This window comes from Micropterus dolomieu, linkage group LG17, assembly GCF_021292245.1.
Source record: "Micropterus dolomieu isolate WLL.071019.BEF.003 ecotype Adirondacks linkage group LG17, ASM2129224v1, whole genome shotgun sequence".
Lineage (NCBI taxonomy): Eukaryota > Metazoa > Chordata > Actinopteri > Centrarchiformes > Centrarchidae > Micropterus > Micropterus dolomieu.
This window is the reverse complement of record NC_060166.1, coordinates 30462207-30489807: the sequence shown is the minus strand read 5'-3', so window position 1 is coordinate 30489807 and position 27601 is coordinate 30462207. Positions and strand designations below refer to the sequence as shown.

The 27601-nt window shown below is 39.8% G+C and overlaps 2 protein-coding genes across 3 annotated transcripts in view; one reads left to right on the top strand and one right to left on the bottom strand.

Annotated features, from left to right (window-relative positions):
* Positions 1-204: 204 nt before the first annotated feature.
* On the top strand, positions 205-17372 carry LOC123986225 (tripartite motif-containing protein 3-like). Of its 2 annotated transcripts, none has more exons than XM_046074366.1 (13): positions 205-323; positions 8359-8531; positions 9142-9382; positions 9556-9707; positions 9842-10022; positions 10144-10873; positions 11168-11271; positions 11366-11533; positions 11620-11788; positions 14078-14137; positions 14377-14447; positions 14977-15117; positions 15216-17372. In XM_046074366.1, the coding sequence occupies exons 2-13, from the start codon at positions 8386-8388 to the stop codon at positions 15366-15368; spliced, it is 2316 nt and encodes a 771-aa protein (XP_045930322.1). In that variant the 5' UTR covers positions 205-323; positions 8359-8385; the 3' UTR covers positions 15369-17372. The 2 variants fall into 2 exon arrangements, with proteins under 2 accessions (XP_045930322.1, XP_045930320.1); XM_046074364.1 differs by lacking the exon at positions 205-323 and adding an exon at positions 7222-7320.
* A 470-nt stretch (positions 17373-17842) lies between these two features.
* The window catches only part of frem2b (FRAS1 related extracellular matrix 2b), a 51134-nt gene continuing 41375 nt past the window's right edge, over positions 17843-27601 (bottom strand). Inside the window, exons 15-24 of the mRNA XM_046074667.1 lie at positions 27273-27404; positions 26711-27042; positions 24245-24437; positions 24013-24117; positions 23411-23538; positions 23201-23335; positions 21907-22033; positions 21180-21367; positions 20942-21088; positions 17843-20198 (exon numbers count right to left, since the gene is read on the bottom strand). Coding sequence (XP_045930623.1) covers positions 19698-20198; positions 20942-21088; positions 21180-21367; positions 21907-22033; positions 23201-23335; positions 23411-23538; positions 24013-24117; positions 24245-24437; positions 26711-27042; positions 27273-27404 — 1988 coding nt within the window. The 3' untranslated portion in view covers positions 17843-19697. The remainder of the gene's footprint in view (positions 20199-20941; positions 21089-21179; positions 21368-21906; positions 22034-23200; positions 23336-23410; positions 23539-24012; positions 24118-24244; positions 24438-26710; positions 27043-27272; positions 27405-27601) is intronic.

Below are 27601 nucleotides of genomic sequence, written 5' to 3'. Positions count from 1 at the left end.
TGCACCAGACAGACTGAATCCCTCAGTCAGTTCCTGAGATTTCAACAATTTTGCATATTCCCTGCCCCCTCCATATGCTATTGGGTTCTTCAACTCCTCCCATCAGCCATCTGACCAATGCTGCATGTAAACCACTCCCCTAATCTCCTCCTTTCCCTTCCCCTCCTCCTTACTGTCCCCTTCTTCTCCCAGACAGACCTTGCCCTTTCCTTTCTGTCGCCCGGTCTGTGGATTTTGTTGTAGAGGATTGGGACACTGACAATGGGAAGCTTTCTCTACGGCCTGCGATGCTGACACTCCACTCCCTCCTGCTGGGAATTCATGTGAGTACAATCTGGCTATTCACTTCTTTTTATGGTGTCGTATTTCTGTTTTCTCATTTTGGAGTCCTAAATAATACAATGACTGGCATGAGATCAGATGAATAATTGATACTCAATCCCATCCAGCATCTGTGCATTGGTAATATACACACAGGGCGTGTACTTATTAACCGTGATGTCCTCTCTGTTGTGATATAATAATTTTTTTCATTGATCAATCATGAAAAACACAAGATGAAAACATTTTATTCCAGCTTCATTTAAGAGCAACAGTTGCACTAAAAGACTCTACTACTCTGAATCTTTATTGCTTCCTCAACCAGCCCACACACTTCTCCATTTTAGCTCCTAGGCGGCCCTGGCTGCCTGGCTGTAGCAGGTGGGCATCTCTGCTGCAGTCTGAGGGCTGGGCTCTGTAATCAAGCATACATGCTCTTTTGTTTGGAGGATTAGTGAGCTTTCTATGGTTTTCTGATCTGAATTTGTATGGTATATATTGCTTGGATGTGAGCCACATGTGAATCAGCGTGTTGTTTGCTTATGTCATTCTGTGAGTCCTGTTGCATTGTACTGCAGCAACAGCAATAGCCAATGCATCATTTTCATACCTCTGGCCTAGACTTGGAGCAGATGGTTCAGTGGTTCCTTATTGATTGGTCTTTTGTTCCGGAAGATGGCTCATCTTTGTGTAAAACTATCTCAAAAGTCACATGTTTGATGAGTGCAGCTGAAATGTTTGGCTGGTTTTGCTCTGCTGGCTGCTTGCGTTGGGTCACAGGGAGGTTGCAGATGGTCCTGGATGCTATGCCTAAGGGCAGATGCTTCGCCAGGCTTTCATATCTGTCTCAGGGCCTCAGGGTTTCATTCAGTTTGTTTATATGGGCTTTGTGGCTAGTGTTTTTTAGGTCGACAGGGCATGCAGCATGTGAAAGAGAACAGTGTTACAAAGAAGGATGTGATGTTGACCATACCAGTACATTCTGAATCTTAGTAAATCTTTAACTAATCTTTAACCATGTGTAGCCTGCCAGGAACAATTTAGAAGTCACTAGCTACAACCTTAGAATACAGACATGTGGCGGTAATGAAGATGTAGCTAGATCCTAATTATTATCCCTAAAGGGTCTTCTCTTAAAGCTAGGGTAGTAAAAAGTATCAAGAGATAGCTGGATTTTGAGAGTATCCAATTGATTGATGTGGGGATGTAAAGAGAATTTCAACAAATACAACAAGAATGCTTTTGAAATATATTGTCTACCCTAGGTTGATCAAAGACAATTATTAGACTATGTAATTTCCTTTAAGATGGATTTTCCTGAACCACTTGTTTAGGCTTGGCCATTTTCAAGTCAGCACTTTCACTGGTTGATTGTCTGTTAGTTTACTGGTGGATTTTCATTCAGTTCTTTTCAAGAGGCCTCATGACTATAACAAAACCCCACAAAGTTGTGTCAGATATGATGTAATGTGCAGACAGTCTGTAATGAATATTAGATGAGACTATGAGCAATATTTATCAATCCAAGGTGAACATCAATAATTTCAGGAATAAAAGCTTCTTTATCATTGCACAAAGATGTACAGGGTTGATGGTTAATTTTATCTTTAAAACTTCAGCAATTGAACAATAGAAAACCTGGTATATGTGGCTGTTGGAGGACTTTAATAAGCACTGCCAGTCATTTTATTCCAGCCTGTCTACATACCTACCTGCCTATCTGAGTGCTGGCTTTGGTGTGAGAGCTAATGGGAGGGGGTGGGATTTTTTATGGTTGGCTTTCAATATAAAATATATATCTATCAATAAAACCCAGATGATGCACTGCTTTCAGGAAAGACAAAATACAGTACATTTCATCAAACTAAACATTTGTGTTGTGCAACTAATTGTCATTCCAAAATCACATCCATTTCATCATACATTCTGAACATTCACTTGTCATGTTTTAAAGTCATTTTCATTTCATTTACTAGTTACAACATCACAAATTCTTCAAAGGGCATACTGACTATTGGTAATCAAATCGTAAAGCAAAACATTGGAAATGTATTTGCACAGGACAACATGTACAAGACATCATGTGATCATCTGAGTCACCGAATGAGATGCCACAATTACTCTGTTGCTCTTACTGCAGGTGGATAAGGGTCGCATGCAGAGGCCTGTGTTTGTGCACTGATCGACCTCTAATAAAAATCTGCAGTGCATGTTGTACCTGCAGACACACTGCCTGCATACTGCATTGTCTTCTGCCAGCCTTTGTAATAGTGGGATGACAGGGAGGGACACAGATGTCAGTGTTGATAAAAAATTCTGCTGACTACTATACTTGACATGATTTGGTCACTCTGTCCCGTTTTCTCTCATCAGAGCTTTTTCATTGTCAAATCTTTTTAATCTAATGTCCGCAGACAAAGGCAGATGAAAGACTGCTACACTGTAAAGTCTTTTGAAGTGCAGTAACTGATTGCACTTTAGAATTACAGTCAATTTCTATCGATTTCTAAAGCTTCTACTGTACAGACTTTGCCAACAAATTTTGGTCAGTCAGTGTTAGTCAGTCAGTGTTATGCAAATGTATTCCTCTGCACTCAGACTTAGAAAGTAAGGCAGGCATAAACTATACATAAAAACATTGATCCAGTTATGGAGAAGATGAGCTCCATGAAAACAATATAACATGAATGAAACAGCTGTGGTTCAAATAGTTGTGCCTAATGTTAGTCTGTTGTTGTCAAAAGCCTTATACATTATGTCAACACACTGTTTTTCGTCCACTCCTATGATCGGTCTAACAGAGACTGATGCATTGAGACAGATTCCTTCATCTGATGCAGTGAAGTGTAAAGGGAGCTTGATAGTTTGAGGAGCAGAGGTTTCTGTGTTGTGTGAATAATGATTAATGAGTCATCATAGAGCCAAACACCCTCATTGGCCCCACAACAGCCCCTTAAAACTATTTCCTTAAAATTAAAACAAGGAAATGTACTTACAGAAGTTAGATTTTTTGGGGTGTCTTATTCTCAGGTTTACATCAGCCTTGTTGTTATGAACAGCAAAAGGGCTCTTTGGATTGTTATTGCTTGTATAAATGGGACTATGCAGTCAGTCATGCTTGACCGGTGTCTGAATTAGATTCCATCAGATATTGCTGCAAATTGACATAATGATCACAAGTTTCCCATTTGTGTATCGATTATGGGGAACCAAAAGAAAAGCAGGACCCAGAATGCTTTTAAAAAGATTATGTGAACAGTTACATGTGAAACAGAGAAGATATTTACAGCAATGCAGATTATATGTGACATTCACAGTAATGGGGACAGAAGTTCAAATGTTCTGTTATGATTTTTTTTTTTTGTCTTCTCTCACTCTTCCTCTCTCAGTCAAACACAGAAGTTTCTTCATTACAGTCTAGGCTAGTTCTGCTTAGATCAAGTGTACGCAAGAACAATTACTGCATGATGACACATGCGCAGGGACACAACAGATGTGGATGGAAACATAAACAGATACAATCTATATTTAAACTCAATCTTGACAGAACATCTTCGAAGGCCAACACTTCCTACTTCAGGTCACTGAGACTTTCACCCATGTTTACTGTTCCAGCACACAGCAGACTGCTTAGTCTGAAGTCTCCTAGTCTAAGGTCCTTTCTGTTTTGATGTGAAGTGACACATACAGCAGATATCAGTGGGGAGTAACAGATTTACAAAGGCCTTATTCCAAATAACGGTGCACAGGTAGAAGAAATAGTAAAAAGGTGATACTGAAACAGACTTAAAATGCAGAATGCAGTTGGAGGGAAAAGTGCTTGCCTCTAACTCAAACAGGGGAAGAGGAAGGGAAGGGGAAAATACTTTTTATGGCCCTTGAAGCGCAAACATCCTGGAATCCTGAATAGTCACAGCTGGGGAATGATATTAACAATGTACAAATTGCAGCCTGCTTAAAGGGCCAGTTTCCCACTTATCACTTAATATATCAACTTAACAATAAGTGGAATTATATCACAATGATATGACACAGTTATTAACTCAGAGCATCAGTTTCATTATTTTACATGTGATTTTGCATGCAGTTGCTCTATCATGATATAGAGATATACAATAAAAATCCTAATTAATCTTACAATAATAATTTCAATGATCATACCCAGCCCTACCATGAGTCAAATAGACCCATTTTGTTTTCATCACCCAATCCTTTTCACTGAGACTTCTATCACCTCTCCAATATAAAGAGGTGAATGAAACAGAAACGTTTCTTTCTAGAGTCATGTCCCAGTTTGTCAGGGTAATTCACAGATATTATTGTAAACAGTTTTCATAAGGAACAAATTTTTTTAACAAAAAAACAAAAACAAAACAAATTATGATTTTACTTTAATGAGCGACCATACTTTCATTTCATATTAAATTCTTTTCTGGAAGCAAACTGTTTTATAACTAACTGAAATTAAGTCAAATTTGTGAATTAGCCTGAGTAGCCTAAGTTACCCAAGAAGTCATATTTTGTAGGGCTTTTCTACAGAATCTTGTGTAATAGGTCTCATAAATAATTTAAAACCTGTGGGTGAGAGAAGTAGATCATCTATTCAGTCTGATTTTTTGGTGATTCCAAGTGGAGCATTTTCTCATCCATAAAAGATAACATCACTCATTCCATCCATTAGTCACAAGGCAAAAAATGTCTTTCTTTTATTCATTTCACTTTACAAAGCAGTGAAATGCACTGGACTACCAGAAATGAGTAATTTCTTTTTGTATTATAGAGGGAAGAAAAGCCTTAGAGTGATAATTTGCAAAAAACATGGCAGCTATCTAGCCGAAATACAGAACTCACAACTACAAAAACAAGTAGCACTTTATAGGAGAGGTGAAGAGCGGGGCATGGCTACCTGCCCTCATGCAACAGACGATATCCAAGCAGATTAAGCTGAGACCTATGTTTTCTCTGTGAGTTCATGTTGCTGAAATCCAGTTAAAACATTCATATTACACATCGCCGTCTTCAGGTGAATGGTGTTTAGCACGCAAACAACTCACCTCAAATTTGGAATACCTCCTAATTGTCTGGTCTATGGACAAGCAATGACTGTCACTGCTTCACTGGTGGTAAAAGCATTTCAGTAGTGTGTCATGCCAAGTTTATGTCCATTTAGTCCATATTTGTGAGGCGTTTACTTTAATTCAGATTTGAGTTGACTGAGCGTGATGGTTTCATCAGGGTCTGGGAGACACAGTAATCCAGATGGCAGACAGGGCCTAACCCTGCAGGAGGACATTAAGCCACTTAACTGTAATGCAGAGTGAGTAGCAGGAGATGCTTTGCTGTCAAACAGCTGAATTCAACGTTCACATTCAGTGGATTTTCTGCTGGGTCATGTTCCAGTGTGACAGATACAGTACAGAAAAGATGTAGTTGCATACAGACTGGGATAAATGACCTCATCTATGTGCTGATCATGCAGTTCCTATGACGGAGCCTTGATAAGGATCTAGTCACATGATGCCTCAAACACTGCACTGCAGATTTAGGTTAGTCTGTACTGTCACTAGTACTGTAATAATGATATTTCTAAGAGAGCTATTATTAATACCTCAGCTCGTGGATTTTCTTTTTTTTCTTTTTTTTCTTTTTTTAGCTTTTTTCAATCTTAGTGAAGATTTTACTATACATATATCTTGGAATAACTAAACCCTTTGGGGTTGTGAGACAAATGCTTATAAAGGTGTATATTTTACGCATCTGCAATGATTAAATTAACATTTTTTTGTCTTTTCTGTTATTTTTCAATGCATTTTTTGCACATATTATCCAGCTTTTGTCTAAACACATGCACAACTACCCAGAGCAGCTGTTAGGGAGAGACTGTTTTTATAGAAAGATCCTCTTTCTGTGGTGAGACGAGTGGGAGGAACTGAGCTGAAGAGGACTGCTGAGAGAACGGGAAGGCGGGGAGGAAGGGAAGGGATGGTGGTGGGGGGGGGACTGTTGCAACCCTAAATGCAGTGAGAAGGGAGGAGCCTGAGGGCTTTGGCTCCTCATGCTTCCTCCTGATGTCACTGTTCAGCTGCTACAATTCAGAGTCCATGTGAAGGGATGACTGCCCTGGGAGGGGAGGGCTTTTGAGTGGAGACAAGGGGAGGGGGAAGCTACGAGATTCGGGTTATGTGGACAGTGAAAGGGCTCGGAAGAGCTCCTGAGTCAGTAGGCCTTGTAATCACTTGGCAGGGCGCAACAATGGGGCCTGCGTGTCTGAGAAAATCTCCATCTGTAAGAAGTCTGTGGCTGAGATGAGGCCGGCTGATGCTATGAGTGCATTTATGTGGGTGAGAGAGAGAAGGGAAAAAGGAGAGGACAATAGAATGAAGGAATAGAGATGAATAGAGGGGAAGAAATGTGGGGTGGTGGGCTGTGAGCAGAGCAGGAATGCTATTGTTAGAGCTTGCTGCTCTGTGTTTCAGAGAGGGACAGCAGCCTCTGAGGCCTGCTTGCTCGTGTGAGACAGGCAAACCCAGTTCACCGTGAATTTTCCCACCTATCTCGACAGACAGACAGACAGACAGACAGACAGACAGACAGACAGACAGACAGACAGACAGACAGACAGACAGACAGACAGACAATCAGACAGACAGACAGACAGGTGCTGCCAGAACTCAGCCATCTGGGAGTCAATGGAAGGAACTAGTAGGAATTCTGGGAGTGGCATTTTAAAGGTTCCTTTTTCCTCTCCTTACTCTTAAAGAAAGGTGCCTAGCTATATTTTTCAAGGGACTGTCGAGAGCTGAAAGGCAGAGTAGGAAGCTCTTGGTGCTAGGTCTGACAATTAGCCTCATCCTAGGTTAGACTGAGAGAGAGCAGTTGTGTAGATAGCAACCTCTAAGGAGAAATTATAAACCCTTCTGTTGGAACAGTGGATGTAAGATGAGTCAGGGCTGAAGAATTGTACAGTCATGGGGCTGTGAAGAGCATGACAGGGTAATGGTGAGTTGACATTGCTTCCTAAAGAAAGGTTTGTGTGTGTTTTCTTACGATTAATTATAATTAGACCATCTTGTAGTTATGAAACTAATAGTGAGTCTTTCTCAGTTGAGTGGATGTGTTTTGATATAAAGGGGACACTGGTCTTTTAGATTTACTGTGTCCTTATTGCATATTCAATTACAGTAAATATTGTGTTGTTAGCATATTTATGTCCTTATCCATATGATCAAATTTTGTTTTGCTTGAATCCTTTCTCAGGTACATATGCGGTAAACTATATAATCAGTAAATGTACAGATGTACTGATAATGTACTACATTCTGATTCACAAGAGTGAGTGGGTTTGAGAGAAAGACATTGCTTTCAGGCCTACTTTGATTGTAGCACAACGCCATGCATATCATGTATTTGTGGTCGATCTTAAGCTAGAAATCTGGATTTAACGTTTACCATTTCATATAGATATCTCCTAGTTTGTTCATGTAATCCTCTATGTGCTTGTGTATAATTTGACAGATGTACATGTCACTGACATACTGAGATAATCTGTGTGTGACCTAGTGACAATTTCATCTAAAAGCAACTGTCATCTGAACAAAGAGACAAGAGAGTTTGCATGGTAAAATGTTTCCAGGAATTGCACAAGATAGGTCTAAACATTTTTTGTTAACAGTATATTTATACACATATAAATTTCACTTGTATATCACTGTATACACAAACATCCTTGACTGAATATTTGTCACTACTGGGAGTTCTGCCCAGCAGGGTTTATCACATGTATTCATTTCTCTTCCACAGCATTAGCTTGATAAGGAGTTTCACTTACAAAGGCAAACAACCTCTGGCTATGCATGTGGTTAAAAAGAACAGGGAGAGCAAAAAATGCCAGCAGATACAGGACTTGGATGAGGTTTTTTTATGTTAACAGCATTATGACTCATTTCTTCCTTTGCTCATGCTGAGGATAAGCGGATACGCCCTCCTCACTCTCTTTGAATGTTTCCTCAAGGCTTGACCTTTCTCCTGTTTCTTCAGGTTAAGTGGTCTCTGTGCCCCCTTTGAATGTCCATCACTATGGCTAAGCGTGAGACCGGCAGCACCAGCCCTGTGGTCAGGCAGATAGACAAGCAATTCCTGGTCTGCAGCATTTGTTTGGACCATTATCACAACCCCAAGGTCCTGCCGTGCCTGCACACATTCTGTGAGAAGTAAGCTCTGAATCAATCAATCAAACAAACATTATTTGCACAACACCTTTCATACAGTGCAGTTCAAAGTGCTTTTCAGGTGACTGACAAACTAATAAGATTAATATGACAGTAGAAAGATGAACAAGAGAGCAATACAAGATGACCATGAATCTAATAATTAATAAATAATTTTTAAGGAAAATTAAAAGTTAAATGAGACAGCTTTTAACCATTTAAAGGCCATCCAAAGACATTTCAAAATGTTGTAATGGACCCACCACCCACACCATCTATTCTGTCATCATTGTGGTTTTTTCATGATGTAAGACACTAACCACTCTAAATTTGTCCACAAGAAAACACACAGCATTCTTAATGGCACAGCATTGCTGACAGCAAGAAAGGATTTCCACAACTCTGTTTCTTCCAAATGGGACAGATAGTACTTTTATTGAAATAATTTGGCACTCTCTGTTGTGCCCAGTAAAACTCTAAGGACCTTAACATGTCTATTGAGCATGCCTAAAAGAAAGGTTTTGCATTTTTACACCACATTGACCCTGGAATAGGCACTAAATTGCAGCTTCAGCCCTCTAATGCAGTTCTTTTTCATCTTGTCTCTGCGTAGATGTCTACAGAACTACATACCTCCCCAGTCTTTGACGCTGTCCTGCCCAGTATGCAGACAGACCTCTATCTTGCCAGAGAAGGGAGTGGCAGCCCTGCAGAACAACTTCTTCATCACAAACCTAATGGAGGTGTTACAGCGAGACCCAGAGTGCAGCCGACCTGAGGCCTGTAATGTTCTTGAGTCAGCCAGTGCAGCTACAGCCTGTCAGCCCCTCTCTTGCCCCAACCATGAGGGCAAGGTAAGCTACAACAAAATGACTGAGGGTGTTATACAGTAGGACAGATCTATCAGAGATCAACTTCATGACAACATTGTGTACTATTAGAAGAAATATTACATATTTCATTCTGTTATGTGTACCTATGGAAATATGATATTAAGTTGGCTCCCGCTCCATTGCACCATCTACAGGTGATGGAGTTTTACTGCGAGTCATGCGAAACGGCCATGTGTCTCGAGTGCACAGAAGGAGAACACAGGGAACATGTGACAGTTCCTCTGAGGGACGTGCTGGAACAGCATAAGTCAGCACTCAAAAATCAGCTGGACGCTGTGAGGAACAGGTATGATTTTCAGTGCTTTAATCCATAATGAATTATATTATTGGATTTGGAAGATGTTGGAAGTACTGGAAATGTAAAGTATACTAATTTATTAGTTTTATTCCCTGTTCATCTTATTTGCTTTCTTCTGGCAGACTGCCCCAGCTGACGGCTGCCATTGACCTTGTGAGTGAAATCTCCAAGCAACTTACGGAGCGAAAAAATGAGGCAGTGACTGAAATCAGTAACACTTTTGATGAGCTAGAAAAGGCCTTGCACCAACGCAAGACTGCCCTCATTACTGAGGTGGAAAATATCTGCAGCACCAAACAGAAGGTCAGAGGCCTGTCTGATTTTCTTTCTTTTAATAGTATTAGAATGAAAAACTGCTGTAATGTTCCACTTGTTAGTACAAACACCACTAACTGTCTGCCTTGGTCTCTCTGGACATACTTAGGTGCTTCAAGCGCAGCTGACTTCTTTGCTACAGGGCAAAGAGAACATTCAAAGCAGCTGCAACTTCACAGAGCAGGCCCTGAGCCATGGCAGTGCCACTGAGGTCCTGTTGGTCCAGAAACAGATGGGTGAGCGGGTCAGTGCCCTGGCGAGACACAGCTTTCCTGAGCATCCCCATGAAAATGGACATCTGGAATGCCAGGTAGAGACGGATGGACTGAGGCGCTCCATCCAGAACCTGGGAGTCCTGATCACAACAGGGGCTGTAGGCCATACTAGTGTTGCCACTGGTGAAGGCCTGCGACATGCACTGGTCGGCCAGCACAATACTGTCACAGTCACTACAAAAGACAAGGATGGAGAACTAGTGAAGACTGGTAATGCTGCTCTGAGGGCAGAGATTGTCTCTGCAGATAGAGTGTGCACTGAAGCTGAGGTGGTGGACAACAAGAACGGCACCTATGAGGTTGGATATACAATCCGCTCAGAGGGAGAATTCACCTTTTCTTTGCTGCTATATGAACAGCCTGTGAGGGGGAGTCCATTCCGCTTGCGTGCTGTCAAGCCGTCAGATGTCCTGCAGTCACCAGACGATGTGAAGAGAAGAGTGAAGTCCCCGAGTGGAGGAGGAGGTCATGTTCGACAGAAGGCTGTGCGCAGGCCCTCCAGCATGTACAGCACCACCAAGAAAAAGGAAAACCCAATAGAGGATGAGCTGATCTACAGAGTGGGTGGGTGAATAACTGGCTAGTTCTGCTGTTAATCATTGTAACTGCTGACTGAGCTGCATGATGTCTTTCTCTAGAGCACAGGCACTCATCATATTAGATTATTTGAGTCTCTGATTATTAGATTATTCAGTTATTAGAGTATTCAGTTATAGACCTCTTTTGTGGCATTAAATTTTTTCCTGTTTCCTCTGTTCAAACTGTCAAGTAAAAGTTAAATTCCAAGCAAATTACAGCAGAACTCGTAGATATATATGCATAATGCTGAAGCAGCTTGATGTCTTGTTGATGGGACAGGAACAAGAGGGCGAGATAAAGGAGAATTCACTAACCTACAAGGCATCTCAACTTCCAGTAATGGACGGATTGTGGTGGCAGACAGCAACAACCAGTGTATACAGGTAAGTGTATATCATTTTCTTGAGCTGCAATAAAAATGTAATTAATTATTCCATTGTTTAGGTTTTTCAGTAATTGTAGTTTTGCTTTTTGTAGGTATTCTCAAATGATGGCCAGTTTAAGATGAGGTTTGGGGTCAGAGGTCGTTCACCAGGGCAGCTGCAACGCCCCACAGGGGTCACAGTTGACATGAATGGCGACATTATTGTTGCTGACTATGACAACAGATGGATTAGCATCTTCTCCTCAGATGGCAAGTTCAAGGTGAATGGTCTCAGCCAGGGAAAAAAAACTTTTGTCATTGCATAGATTCATATTGTTTCACTGAATTGTCCATCTGGCTGTCACAGAACAAAATTGGTGCTGGAAGATTGATGGGACCCAAAGGTGTGGCTGTGGATAAGAATGGACATATCATCACAGTTGATAATAAGGCTTGCTGTGTTTTCATCTTCCAATCAAATGGGAAGCTGGTGACAAAGTTTGGAGCCAGAGGAACATCAGATAGACACTTTGCAGGTAATACTTACAGTACACGTACCTATGATCATGTAAATAATAATGTCTCTTATATTAAGACAAGATGCACACCGAATAATGCTTCATGTCTCAGGGCATGTGGTTGGGCCAGATTTACAGATTTTTTTTGGATATATTTAGTGATCAGCATGTTTTCTGTACACCCTTTATTTTTGAGTCCAACTAATGTAAGCATGTATAGCTGCTTGTTTAATTAGACATCAATACACAGTTCACTAGCAAGGACCACACAATCAACAGGTATGATTAAGTGATTTATTGATGATCGAAACAGAAAGATGTATAAGGCTTGCAGTTGCTGAATAGACATTCGAGGCGTTGTGGGGAAGCTACGATAGGGAAATCCGCCGTAGCACCCGGGCACGACGGACCCCCTTATAACCCTATGGAGAGGAAGAAGGCGATCAGGAGGCAGGACAGAGAAAGTGGTGGGGGGGAGGGATGCAGGATTCAATAGCGAAGAAGATGAGTCAGGACGTGTGGGTATTTATGGAAATGCTGCGATGATGTAGTTGATGTGTGGTCCTGCTCCTGAAACTCTGCTAATTAGCACCACATAATGATTCTTTATTGTTTGCACCGCATTGATAAACTTTAAAACTGTACAGTCATGGTCAAAAGTTGTGCGAATGACACAAATATTAATTTTTACAGTCAGTTTTTATGATGGCAATTTGCATATACTCCAGAATGTTATGTCGAGTGATCAGATGAATTGCAATTAATTGCAAAGTCCCTCCTTTCAATAAAAATGAACTTAATCTCAAAAAACATTTCCACTGCATTTCAGCCCTGCCACTAAAGGACCAACTGACATCATGTCAGTGATTCTCCCGTTAGCACAGGTGAGAAGGTTGACGAGGACTAGGCTTGAGATCACTCTGTCATGCCGATTGAGTTAGAATAACAGACTGGAAGCTTTAAAAGGAGGGCGGTGCGTGAAATCATTGTTCTTCCTCTGTTAACCATGGTGACCTGCAAGAAACACATGCTGTCATCATTGCTTTGCACAAAAAGGGCTTCACAGGCAAAGATAGTGCTGCTAGTAAGATTGCCTACCTAAATTAACCATTTATCAGATCATCAAGAACTTCAAGGAGAGAGGTTCAATTGTTCTGAAGAAGGCTTCAGGGCTTCCAAGAAAGTCCAGCAAGTGCCAGGACCGTCTCCTAAAGTTGATTCAGCTGCGAGGTCGGGGCACCACCAGTGCAGAGCTTGTTCAGGAATGGTGAGAGTGCGTCTGCTCGCACAGTGAGGTGAAGAATTTTAGGAGGTTTTCCTGGTGTCATGACGGACAGCAAAGAAGCAACTTCTCTCCTGGAAAAACATCAGGGACAGGCTATTATTCTACAAAAGGTACAGGGATTGTACTGTTGAGGACTTTGGTAAAGTAATTTTCTCAGATGAATCCACTTTCCGATTGTGTGGAGTATCCGGAAAAAAGGCTTGTTCAAGACAAGGTGAGCGCTACCATCAGTCCTGTGTCATGCCAACAGTAAAGCATCCTGAGACCATTCATGTGGTTGTTTCTCAGACAAGGGAGTGGGCTCACTCACAATTTTGCCTAAGAACACAGCTATGAATAAAGAATGGTACCAAAACATCCTCCGAGAGCAACTTCTCCCAACCATCCAAAAACATTTTGGTGACGAACAATGCTTTTTCTAGCATGATGGAGCACCTTGCCATAAGGCAAAAGTGACAACTAAGTGGCTCAACAAAATATCAGAATTTTGGGTCCATGGCAAGGAAACTCCCCAGACCTTAATCCCGTTGAGAACTTGTGGTCAATCCTCAAGAACAAAAACACAAATTCTGACAAACTCCAAGAATTGAATATGCAAGAAGGAACTGCCATGTAATTGTCAATAAAAGCCTTTGACACTTCTGAAATGCTTGTAATTATACTTCAGTATACCATAGTAACATCTGACAAAAATATCTACAAACATAAAAGCAGCAAATCTTGTGAAAACCAATTCTTGTGTCATTCTCAAAACTTTTGACCACGACTGTAAACATGCACCTGATCATCTAAGTACAAGACAGAACAGGTGAAAAAAATCACACTTATCCATGCAATATATGATGTCTTTGCCTCTCACTTAAGTTTTGCAAGAACAAACATGACTGTTAATAGGATGTGCTTTCATTACTGGAATCCCTCATTGATATGGCTTCTGTTATTGCACAGACAGCTGCATTTCAGTTGAAACTCACCCATTCTTTCAATTTAATTTCTCACTTGGACCTTTTCTTTTCTTTTAGAAAAAAGTGGTGCAAACATTGCACTGGAACAAAAGCTTAGTAAATCTGGCCCTGTTTTCAGTAAGTAATTAATTCCCTGTGAATGTGAACTAAGAAAATAACTCTTTATTATTTTTACATGTTGTTACAGTTCAGTCATGTCTCATGTATTGTCCAACGTCAAGTCTCTTTGTGACCACTGTGTATCTGTGTGTCGTTTTCAAACTCCAAAAATAGTGTGGCACTTCCTCTCGTATGTTGCAAAGCAGTGTATGACTCATCTTACCTCTTTCCCTCTCTGATTCCTCTGCTGCTTCCAGGTCCTCACTTTGTGGCCGTAAATAACAAAAATGAAATTGTGGTAACAGACTTTCATAACCATTCAGTCAAGGTATGGCTTGTTGCAAATGTGTGTACATTATTTAATGTTGTAAACTTGCATTGGAAGTATTGTGAATGAATGGCTTACAGGAGAAATATCTATAGTTGAATCAATTTAACTTGACATAGGTACAGCAACCCCCCCCCCCCCCCCCCCCCCCCCGTTTTTTTGCTTTGTATTTCCTACTTTTTTGAGTAGCCTAGTCTTATTTCAGTAATCTGAATGAAGTTCTGGGGGTACTTCAAATTGGGTATGGCTGTCATTCTTTTCCCCATTTGTTTTATTTTACAATTATGTTGCTTGTCTCTTTTCAGGGTGCATAAAACAAATAAAATAATCAGAAATTTAATATCCCTTTGTGTCAATTAAACAAGAAAAGGCAGAATCAACCAAACATAACAAAATATAAATGAAAATGTAATCAGCTTTTGTGCCTGACTGGCTGTGTTGTTTTAAATAATTTTAGCAATTAGCAATATGCTTTGTATCTTCTATCTTTTTATCTTATGTGATTTTCTCTGTTTAATCTTTCTTGCAGGTGTACAATGCAGATGGGGAGTTCCTGTTTAAATTTGGCTCCCATGGAGAGGGAAACGGCCAATTCAATGCTCCAACAGGCGTGGCTGTGGATGCCAATGGAAATATCATTGTTGCTGATTGGGGCAACAGTCGGATCCAGGTTAGCTTCAGAAAACTACATATTCTTAAATGAGGGCAAATTTGTAAGTACACCATTCACTTACCCAACCTCTTCCTCTGTGCTGTGTAACTAACCAGGTGTTCGACAGCTCAGGGTCCTTCCTGTCCTACATCAACACATCAGCAGACCCCCTTTATGGCCCCCAGGGCCTGGCCCTCACATCTGACGGTCATGTGGCAGTGGCAGACTCTGGGAACCACTGCTTCAAAGTCTACCGCTACCTGCAGTAGAGACCTGAGACAACCATCTTCACCACTGCAAGCACTGATAACGACACATCCAATGTATTCCACAGGGTGCAATGATCTTTCCAATACAGCCTTTTTATGTGCACATGAGCTGATCTCCTGGATATAATTAAGTGTCTGAACCTGAGTTTACTGAGTTTATGATGTGTATTCAAGGTTGTTTTTAAAGTTGGGTAATGTAGCATCCTTGGGACAAGTAATGGACATAAAGCTTGGACTGGTTTTAGAGAATGTGCTAAAGCATTTTTGTGTTGTACACTGTTGATGGTCTTATTAAACCACACTTTCTGTGAGACCGGACAGGGTAGGAGATAGATTAAAGTATTTAAGGAGCCATAACTTGTCCAAATGCATGAAGTTTTATTTTATCTTAATGCCTAGGCAACAAAACAGTGTACCCATCAATTGCTTTTCTTATGAACTAGTTAATGCTTAAAATGAAATGAACAGTGCTATGCTTCTCCAGCAATGAAATGTAAAATTTCTCATTTACTGATATCGCACATAAAAATGTCACCACCATCTGTGCATTTGATTTGCTGTATGTATTGTATATACATAAATGTATATTGTGTATATTAGATCACTCCATATGTGTGTGCTATGATTTTGAAACACATAGCCTTTTGGCTAGTCAGAGAGCAGCAGTCAAGGATTCCAGGATTTTAAAAATGTATTTATGGCAGCTGTTAAAAAGTGTGCTTTTTAAACATACCCAGCACATGGTTAAAAGCAGTTGTCATATTTATTCCTAATGTAAGCAGCACAATAATATTTTTTGTTAATAACTGTTGTTTTAAAGGGAAAAAACAAAACAAATGCTAATTTATTTTATTTTATAGACCAGCTAAGCATTTACAAATTATTTTTCTAAATTGATGTGCTTTTTTTTCTTTGGAGCTTCACACTTCATACTTTTCCCTTAATGGAAAATTTCACCTTAAAGCAGAATTCAGTATCCACCCACATCTGGAAAAATAATATCAGTGTTTGTGCACATGAATAGCTCTTTTCCAAAGCTATAAACCCATCTGTGTTTTTACTTGGAATGCCTTTAAAAAGGTTTATCTGTTCAGAATTAATGGCTAAAGAGATGGGCTCTTAGAATGATTGTTTTGCCTTAAAGAGCTTCATTCATACTTTGTTCCAGTGCTAACAGTTACAAACCAGTAAGAATACACATATCTCAGGAAATCCATTCAAATTAGATCACCATGTCAATGGAACAACTTTAAATATGTTTAATTTCTTTGATGGGATCAGATTGTGAGGGAGACGTTGGGAGCTTTATAAGAAAACTGTTCATTTGTGCAAATGTAGTGTGGGTCCAAGATTTCAGAAAGTATTGGGATGGAATATGAACTCTGTTTTACAGTGGGATTTTTTGTTTGTTTGTTTTTTTCCGTTCACATAGGAAACAGTTACAGAATCATTAAATGATCATTTATTAGATGGCATTTGCTAGCAAACTCATCCACGCTTTAAAATACACTCACCTATGATACTGTTGTAAACTATCTAACAAAAGGCTGTCAGAGTTCCTGCCTGCACCACATAAAGCCATGACTCCCAAAGAAAAACCTGTACCAGTGGAGCTGTTGCTGCTCTTGCTCCCCCTATTGTTCATTCTGTGTAATATCATAAGAAAACCTGGTGCCACTGCAGAAGAGAGATCTGGTGCAGGAAGGAGTCAACTTCCTGGTCTGATCCACAGCACTGTGCTAAACGCCCCCCACTAGGTTTTGTGAGATACAGGATATGACCCTATTTCAGCATTTAAGTCAACCAGGAGGCTGCTGCTCTTCATGCACCTGATCTGTTATTTGACTTGTTGCCAAACATGTGCCCAGACATCTTTAAAGAGTCAAAGGCTCACCTTTTTGACATATTTCTGAAGCATTTTACCCTAAGCTGTTTGTGTCACACCAATACAAATTTGTTTTCTCTATGAATATGCACTGGTAATAAAAGCACATGGTTTACTGAGTTGTTGTATACATGTGTGATTGCACATTATGCTTGACTTGCACTGAGGGGAATATGATCTGTATATAATGTGCACATTAAACTTAATAATTGAATGCTTGTAATAAGACAATTATACAGTGGTGTCTTGGTTTACAGTGAGCACACATTTAGATTTCATAATCTTGAAATTAATAATGAGAACAACCCCTGGATAGCTTTTAGTGGTTGTTAAAGTACTTATGGCCTTGCATCTCTATTCTCAGAAGCCCTGATATATCTGTATTTTGACAAATAAAGGGACTGATGCTTAATTGGTATATAGATAGGTATATACAGTAGATGTATGTACAGATACCGTAATGATTGCGATTTTGAGCATTTTTAGTCAAACTATTTAAGGTTTGGTGATCAGTACAAAGAACTGATATATTTGTTCAAAGACAGCTTCATGCTGAAACATGTTTAATCAAAAAACATAAAATGTCATGTTTTCTTGAAAAATTATTTATTTGCAGACCACGCTGTGCCTCTGGTCTATGTTACAAATACTTACAGCACATACAGTATGCATTTTGTTTTAACAATAACCATTCCCAAAACATCCAAATGGTATATTTATAGGTAATACATATGTATATACATACAAACATGTGCATAAAAAAGCTTAAAATGCACACAAAAACATTACAGTGGAATAAAAGAACCACAGTACATTGATACAGTGTCAAACCTAGATTAGCAAGCAAATGTGCACTGAAAGAAAACCAGTATGTCTTTATATTTCATGATGGTATGATATCACAGGTTGCATAGAATTGTTTTCAATTTCCAAATAAAATAAAATAATCCTAACATTTCTAAAGTAGTTACTATGAAGTTAGTGTCTATAATACGATATACAGTATTATGAGGTAATCAGATTTTATGGCAATCCGGTGCCTGGATCTGGAAAAAAATTGATACATGGAAGGTTTGTATGATGTTACTTTTTAATGCAAACATGGCTCACCTGTATATGTGTATTGTATATTGAAATCACAATAACAAACAAGTCATACAGTTTGAGAGAGATAGGTTTAAAGCTAAATTAAACAGGGAGGGGAAAGTACATGTGATTTGTGTCAGGACTAACAAGCATTGAAAAATAAATACATTTAAAACAAATTAATCAAGCAGAGTAGTTCTGACAATAAAGACGATGATTGAGGGTAAAATATTTAATTCCCTTTATGTGAAATCTGCTAAACTTATTTGACAATACTTAAAGGTTTAAAAAATATTAAACAGCACAGTCAACACATAGCCCTGTTGTGTGAGGGATCTGGAGCCCCAGCTATCTCTACTAAGCTACAATAGTAAACACTAGAAATGTAGCATACCAGTTGTGCCAAGAGTGAAAGTACTTCCTGCTGGAAATAATGGATTTGGAACCGCTACTATACTACACTGTACATTGCAGACCAGCTGTCTTGAAAGTTGCTTTAATTCTATGAATTAACAGTTTAAATTCTTATTTGATTTAGTGCCATGTGTCAATTATTGGACCTAAAATCATAGTGTTTCAGCACTAAATATTAGAGCGAATTTAATAACAACAATTAGCTACTGATAAATACTGTTTTCATGGGATATACTGTAAAATACAAACAGGAAGAAATACAGTAGATCAGACACATTTGTCACAATTTCATTCAAATTAGCATTTAGTGTTTTTTTGTTTTTTTTACAATTTCAAACAATTTTAAAATACAAAGAAAATGCATGCAAAAACATGAGTACAAGAAAACAATGTGAAAAATTGAGTGATTACACAGGACAAACATAACATGTCATAAAACCTCAATATCCTGTGATTTCTTAGGCACACACTGAATCTAAGGACAAATCATTCTCTATAAGAACGGATAGGTTTACCAAGTGTAAGCAAACTATGGACAGTGTCTTGATGCAGCAAATCAAACATACAAAGCTTGTACTGTATGTAAAATATCCACATTCTCTTGACCTACTCAGTAAAACACCAAATGCCAGGAAGCATCCTTTATAGCACCTTTGGAAAAGTTATAACACCGTTTTTGGATTAAGTGGCATCAAAAGCAAATCAATAAGTGAGTGCTGAAAACTTGACAAGTGCCTTGAAACAGCTGCTGACAAAGTCCATATCCAAGTTAGTGTCCAGACCGCTCCCCAGCCATGGAAGTGATGCAGTATTTCAAGTAGACTTCTGAATAGAATCAAAGCTTTTGTAGTTTGTGTTGCTTCACACAGAATCTTCAATTTTTATCTAAATGTGAGGCACTTGCAAAATAAAAAAATTAACTAAAACTCTCAATCATCAGTCTGTTAGACCTCTGAGCTATCACTGTGGACTTGTGTCACTATGGGCTCAGTGCTTCTGGAGTTCTTGGGTACGTCTTTCTTCTCTCGCTTGGACCGGACCAGTAACACTACCACAATGATGACGAGCACTGTGAGGAGAAGTCCGACAAAGATACCAATGATCAACACTAGTCTGTCATCACTGTTGTCTCTCTGGTTTAGCTCATGGGGGATGATCCCTTTGGTGAAGATCTCCCTCTCTGGGCTCGTCCTCCGTTGACTGCTGCGGTCCAGTGCAATGTGGAGGATGTTGGTACCACGGTTATTACTCACACCAATCTCCTCTATTATGTCTGGCACATCATTGGCTGATCTTCTGGTGCGATGTTGATCATTTGGAAGCAGATTTGTGTGCTGGCTCATCACATGGTACTCCAGGCTTCTCTTCCCAATGCCACGGTTAGCATTGTCCCGAGAGCGGACAGTATAGATTGTGTGAATGTACCACTCTCTCCCGGCAGACACCTGGAAAGAGCAACCATTATTGTTTATGGCACAGCTTTCTGCAGAACTTTCCTTTTGTTGATCATTATATTGATGATCATAATAGTTAGGTAATAAAATAAAATAAAATACTATTAACAAATACAGCTACAGTCAATGTAACTTCCTTCATGGACCCATTTTAATGTTTATTGTGGTATTTCTTCTGTACTGTTGTATATGTGGCCAAACATAAACAATATGAACTCAAACATACAGTATGTCCAGTATAATGGAGTTGAAAAGCAAAGCAAAAACTTTTTCAGCCATTGAAAAATACTCATCAGGCCTGTAGACATACCCATACCTTTTCTTCTTAACAAGCCAAGAAACACAGATTCACTGACAAGAAGAAGCCATCTGGACTCAGTGAAAGCTGGATAGTCTGAGTCATACATGTGACCCTGTCATCAGAGGTCATATAAAGGCCAGCCCACATGGGGACAGGATTGTTCACATGCAATAAGGTTTCCATGAGGAAGCAGAAAGTTTATTTTTTCTCTCTTAACTTGTTAAGAAAAAGTGGGGGAAAAACATCTTTCAAAGTCACTTTCTGTGACTCTTACAACACAGTATATTTCCATCTTACTCTTTCCACATGCTCTCCATACAGGTCAGAGTTACACAAAAACATAAATTCCAGATTGGTAAAATTAGATTATGTGGAATCGTCAAGTGTGTATACTGAATGTGTTTCTTGGATTTTTCTTGACATTTCTACTGACCTGGAAGAGAGCTGAGGAATCCATTCTGAAACCATCTGACCCAGGTTGTCTTACAAGAGCTAAAGCGCCGGCGTCATCCACTGCCAGGAAGGCGTTGAAAGCTACATTACCAAATGACTGGGCCTGGGTCTCTGGCTGGGCCTTGTCCTGGAGTGAGAAGATAACACAGACAGGAATATTTATGTTTGAATGGATACAAAGCACACATGACATGACTAGATATACTTTTGTTGCTTACAATTATCTTGAATCTGTAGAGTAGGGATGGAGCATCAGCCAAACAGCCAAACTCAAAGTTGCTGGGGTTGTATTTAGGGACATATCCATCAGCTCCAGTACACATGAACACTTTCTCTATGTTACAAATAAAGGAGTCGCCCAAGTTCTGCACTGGATCCACCATCACTCTGCCATAAATTGTATCCCCTGGGGGAAGAGAAATACAGTTTTCATCACTGCAAAACAAGTGCATATGGTTTAATTTAAAGTTCTACAAAAAAAAAAGTTGAATTATGTCCACTGATGCAGTTCTCTCAAATGATTTTATTTTGCTCAGAGCAACAGTAAAACCCCAGATAAAAACACCCCCACTCTCTGCAACAAGAGCTTTCAACACTCACTTGGACAGTCTTTCAAAGACTTTCAAGATCTTGAGAGAAATAAACCTTGCATGGTTTGGAAAAATACATGAAAGTAATCAAAATGAAAATTCATAGAGCCCTCATTGTAACTTTTATCTTGATGGGTCAGGAAATAATGGGGAACATTTCTACTTCTAAATCAACAGAAATATTAATCACACAGGGATTTCCTTTTGATCTGTAGAATGGAAACAAGTCCAAGGAGCTAAGCAATGAAATACATTCACAGCCATCTGTTCAGTATTAATAACTTTATGGGCCTTTTTTTAATCCACAAACTTTCAAGAGCAATTGGGATTTTATGACTGCATCTTATTACCTTACCTTGTGAGAACGCAGTGTCACTCTCCTGTCCGAAGCCCATAGAGCCGTCTGAGAGCCAGAGCGTCCGTTTAGAGAGTAACATCATCTGTGTGTTCAGACTGAACTCAGCAGCCACTGGATCACTAACCTAGAAACACATAGAAGACAGACAAACACACACACATCCTATTTAGAGACAAAGCCACGCAAATTTAATGTAGACACAAGGTAAACAATCTTTTTTAACCTGGTCAACACACCATTGCAATTATGTCCAGTACATAAGAGTATCTAATTTGTAGACGTAAATTTTTCCAGTACTCAATATTCAATGTCACAACTTGGCTCTTGGACCAAAAAACAGTAAAACACAGGTGAACTAAAAAACAAAGTAATTTACAACAAAATTAGCAAAAACCAACAAAACCAGTGAATGGGAGAAATCTGTACTGTACTGTAAGTAGTGTAGGGAGTGGATGAGCGAAAATGTGCTGCTCCACACCGGGTCCAGGCGTGTCTCATGCGGCTAATTTAACCTGACAATTGTGTCTGCATCCAGCAAAGGTTCACAAATAACAAAATAAAGAAAGACATTTTGACCTCTTTGGGCTTTGGACATTTGATTGGGGATTTGTCATTATTTCTGGCTTTTATGGGCAAAATGATTAATAAATTCAGCTTTGTTATTATCACTCTAGATGTTCTTTTGATGCTGGGGTAGTTAAATATTCGCATCAGTGTCTGGATCTAGACACCACTGCAGGAGCAGCTAAATGGATTAATAGGGGGATGTTGATTAGCGATTTGTTCCTGTCAGGGGAAGTGACAAAAGTTGCAGTTTTATGAGTACTTGATTGGATGGAGTGAACCAGGAAGGAGTTTCCTCTTTCATTTTTCAAATGATGGGATAAAAAAGAGAGAGGCAAGACAGCAAAGGACTGAATAGGAGCCAAGAGATGTGGTTTACAGGAAATAATGGAAGAAGGAGAAGGGGTGAATAAATCAAAAATTTGATTTAACTTTTAGAAAGATTCACATGCAAATTTACAGTGAATGTTCAATAGTGGTCCATATTCAAACATGCAATTTTGAGTCCAAGTAAAATATATGACTTCACACATGTTGTTATTCATAATTTCTATCAGTGTAGCTAAAATAATGTGTGTTTAAGCTGATTTAGCAGACCCTGATGTATTTGAATATCATTATTTTGATAACTTTAGAAAATATTGCTTATTTTGGCCTATATTTGACTTTTCTTCCTGAATCCTGGTTTTGCTGACTAAATTTTCCCACAAGGATCAGGTGAGGTGACCTGCTGGAAGCGGATGTCCATGTCAAAGGAAAGAGGCTCTCTGGGATTGCAGACAGGAGGGATGGTGTACTCCAGGCTGGGAGGGGATGTACAGGCGACCAGCTTCACTGTGTATGTGCCAGAATAGTCACGCACCTGAGAGAAGAAATTATGTTCAGAATAAGCTGTAAAAACAGCAAAAACAATTAAACTACTCCTTTGTTTACTCACAGCAAAATCTGAGACAAAAGTCCACTGCTGAATGGGCTGGTTGTAGGTTGGCTCATTCCTCACAAGACTGAGGTTAAAGGTCAAACCCGGGTGGTCCAGACACATGACCATAGAGGTGAGTGGTGAAGCTAATGGAAAAATATGTCAATTAAATTATGTAGTATTATGTAGTATATTATAATTATAGGTACTCAATTGCAAGTTTAAATTCAACACACAACAAACAAACATTATTATATTTGGTATACACTCCGGACAGGTCACCAGTTCATCACATGGCTGACACATAAAGACAACCCATTTAAGCTCATTTTGACCCCTAAGGGCAGTTTAGAGTCAACAATTAACCTGCATGTCTTTAGACTGTATGAGGAAGCTGGAGGACCCAGAGAAAATCCACACTGACACATGGACAACTGGACATGTTCACTCCACACAGAAAGGTCCCAGCCCCAACAACAAACTCAGGTTTAAACCCAAAAACTTCTTGCTGTGAGGCTACAGTGCTAACCACTGCACCATCGTGCTGCCTAAACACCATCATATTTCATGCTAAATTTAGACTGTTGAACACTACATCCCTTCTATAGAACATACTGTACCTGGATGTGCAAACACAAACAGGCCTCTGAATCGAGCCTCAGTGCGGAAGTTGACTACAAGTCGTCCCTGGCCATTTATACGCATGCTGGTTGGGTACAGGGCACCTTAAAAGACAGTCACAGACAATTTTAATTCTGCTACTTAATTAATTTACAATACCTCATTTGGTGAACATGACACATTTTTAAGTAATCCTCAATTTTATAATCCTAACTACTGTTCAAGTCTTACCTTGTAGTTCAGCCTCTGGTGGGCTACCAATACCATCCCTCCATAAGATGGCAGTGTCGTACACAAATGTGAGCCGCAGCTCTGACTGTAAGTCAAAGTGCTGCCATCCTCCTGCTCCCACAGGGGAGTGGAAGACATAGGACACATGGAGCGGGACTCGTAGGGTCACATAGGACTGGACGAGATTCAACACCTGTAATGGAAAAACAACATGTAGTGAAGGAGCAAAAAATGTAATTCATACTTCACAGACTCTTAGCCTTGTTACATGAGGCATCAGGATGAAAACATTGAGAATCTACAGACATCAGGACACCCTGAATAACGTGCATGTGTAATGTACATGCACGTTATTCAGGGTTCTAGATAAGAACAATATTCTACCATCATGACTGATATAAGCAAGTTCTGTTCTGAATAGGGCTTCATTAAGTCCACAGATTGACTGGACTTGGCAACACATGTACTAGGGAATTTACAGCACACTTTCCTAGGAAATCGTGTTGATAATGTTAACCTAAAATAGGCATCATTAAGTTCACTCGATGTTCTATAGCTGTAGGACTGAATGATTCTCTATAGTGTTCATGAACTCTAACTGTTACAGATGAAGTACTGCGTTTTTTGATTTCAGTTGCAAATCACATGTGTCCAAATCATAATGTAGTGCTGTTTTTAGTAAACATCAAAAATAAGAAATACTAAAATGCACTGCATTTATGTTTGTTGATGATACTGAATTGCCCCAAACATTGCTTCTCTAAAAGAGCTGTCCTGAAATGGTCGAAGGATTCCAAGTGGTGAAAGTCCTCAGAGGGAGCTCTCTCTGGTATCTACACTTTCCTCTGACCTGTGAGAGGTACTTGCCTGCACTGGCCCTGTGTTCATGTGGAGACGTGTCTACGCCTCTGGGCACTGAGAGCTCAAGCAAATGATTTGCAGAATTGTCTTCTAACACAACCTGCTGGGCTTTAATAGATTCCTGCAGTCCTGTTAAGCTGGGCACTAAACCCTACACTGTGACACGACACTGGGCCTGGCCCGCACAAAGCTATCTGCGCTCAGCCTGCATGCCAACATAGAGGAGAACTCGGGTCACAGGGCACCTACAAACAATGGCAGTTTCTTTTTCCATAGGTCCGACCTTACAGATCCTAAACCTGTGATGCCTCAGTCTATGTATCTATATAGACTGACTTTTGCTCTGTTCAACAGTAACCATAGCAACACAATTTACATAAAGAGCTGTCAGAGTTGCATGTATACCATTCTTCCACTTGTTAGGAGAACATTACATTACATTACATTTTTGGATTATCACAGTGGAAATCAAACCCAGGTCTCACATATCAAAGCTATATTCTTCAGGATTTTGAGACTGTCTAACTAGTCTGAGGGTCAAAATCATTCATGTCTTTCGTTATTTACTGTTATTTTCTTTTATAGATTATTACATTGTCTCTGATCGATATGGTCACTAATCAATAAAGAAATAATTAAAGTCACCATACTCAATTTCTACGATTTCGGACCATAAGGTGTCTGGCCAAGGTAAAGTTTATGTTACTAGCAGAAGCCTGCTTACTTGTCAAGACATGTTTATTACCGCCACATTTACATCATATGGCTACAGGCAACAATGTTCCACTTGTTGAGAAAAGCTGTTATCACCTGGGTGATGCACTTGTTATTAAATAAACCTGAAGCCATGTAAAATGAGAAACATCCATTACAATAACAAACTAATATACACTTGTATATACCTTCAGAGCCAAGATATATTTGCAAGTGCTGTAGGGCTTTAATTAATAATCCTCAGTAGGGAGTGTACTGGAGGTTTCACCATGATGTGCCCCGTGCACTCTTCTGGCCCTTCTTTATCAACACTCTCCCTTAATTAACTGCAAGTCAACTAACAGTAGCTTTCCAAGGTGAATGCAAATGTTTAAGGCTGTGAGGCATGTGAGGGCTTTAAGATCTCCTCCTTCAAGCTCAACATTTAACAGCTCTTTTAAACAGCACATTGTGCAAACAGTGAAACAGACACATTTTTATGATGCTGCTGGTTATTGACCTGCCACTTTCACATGTCAAATAACTGGTCTTAGCAGGAGTTGAAGAAAGCATGGTGTCGGGTTAGTCATTACTACGGAGATTAACATGGGTCTCCAGACAATAACGGATGACTTCTCTACAGGCTAGTATTTACTTTGGGATCTTTAAAGGAAAGCCAAGTAGGCAAGCAGGATTTTAATATGCCTGTAAATGATTAATTAGGATTAAAATTCTTGGATTTTGAAATGGGCAATGGGCAAGAGAAAAGGCAAAACAGACCAGTAACTGCTAGTCTACATTCCTACCCTCAATTGGGTCTGCTGCTTTATTGGACCAACTCCTTGCACCTCATGTCTAGAGATGACAAAAGGGATCAGAGGTGAGCGGAAGCTCAAAGGTTGGGCTGCTTACCTGTCCATCTGTCCCGATGGTGCCTCCACAGTCACTGAGCAGCTCAGACATATCATAGTAGCTGGTAAATTCCCACAAACAAGCCTCCAAGTTGAGGTTTCTGTAGAATCGTAGTGTACTGGATCCCCTGAGAGAAGTGCTGTATTGGTAAGGGGATGTCTCACCGATCACTTCTGGATTTTTGGTGGCTTCAGTTAGGAAGCCGTAGCGAGTCTTGACCTCAGCATAGTCCAACAAATTGGAGCAGCGATGGTTGCCAACACGGGTACCATCAGGGCTCAGAGTGAGCTCAAAGTTGGACAGGGGCCGGGTGGAAAGTACTGGCAACATACCTGAATGAGAATACACACGTAGAAGTCAGAAAGTTTAAGCATAGGAATTTTAGATTAACAATTAAGGAAAAACTAACTGACATAGCTTCTTTTTGAATGTGGTTGATGAGTGACATATACCACCACAAATATTCACAAATAAAATACTTTCACAGCTCAAGAGGGGTTTCAAACTAACAGCCAGTCATAGTTTCAATGATTATTCTAAACATTCAATCATCTCTTCTTACCATCAATGTGAGGCATGGTGACAGTTAGTTTGATGAGGTTGGGGTGGTTTGTGTCTTCTGTTCCAGTGTATCGTAGCTTGGCAGAGAAGGGCTCTGCCCCCACTGTGCCCACAACACGAGGCTGGCACATTCCTGCAACCACGGCGTTAACAAACATCAAACGTTTTGTTTTCCGAAAAACCCTCCACAGAAAATTATTCTGATTCAGTTTTCTGTCAAAGCAAGGACAGCAAGTACTGTGGTGGGAGAGCAAAATTCAGCCAGCAGCTGCTTATCGTGTTGAGCCATTTCCATAAGAGACTAAACATTCCAAGCTTGATAATGAGCTG

Coding starts and splice junctions, on each gene's coding strand:
- LOC123986225 (XM_046074366.1), top strand. CDS start 8,386: ATGTCCATCACTATGGCTAAGCGTGAGACCGGCAGCACCAGCCCTGTG. Junction 10,874..11,167: donor TGAGCTGATCTACAGAGTGG/GTGGGTGAATAA, acceptor TTGATGGGACAG/GAACAAGAGGGCGAGATAAA. Junction 14,138..14,376: donor TAAATCTGGCCCTGTTTTCA/GTAAGTAATTAA, acceptor TGCTGCTTCCAG/GTCCTCACTTTGTGGCCGTA.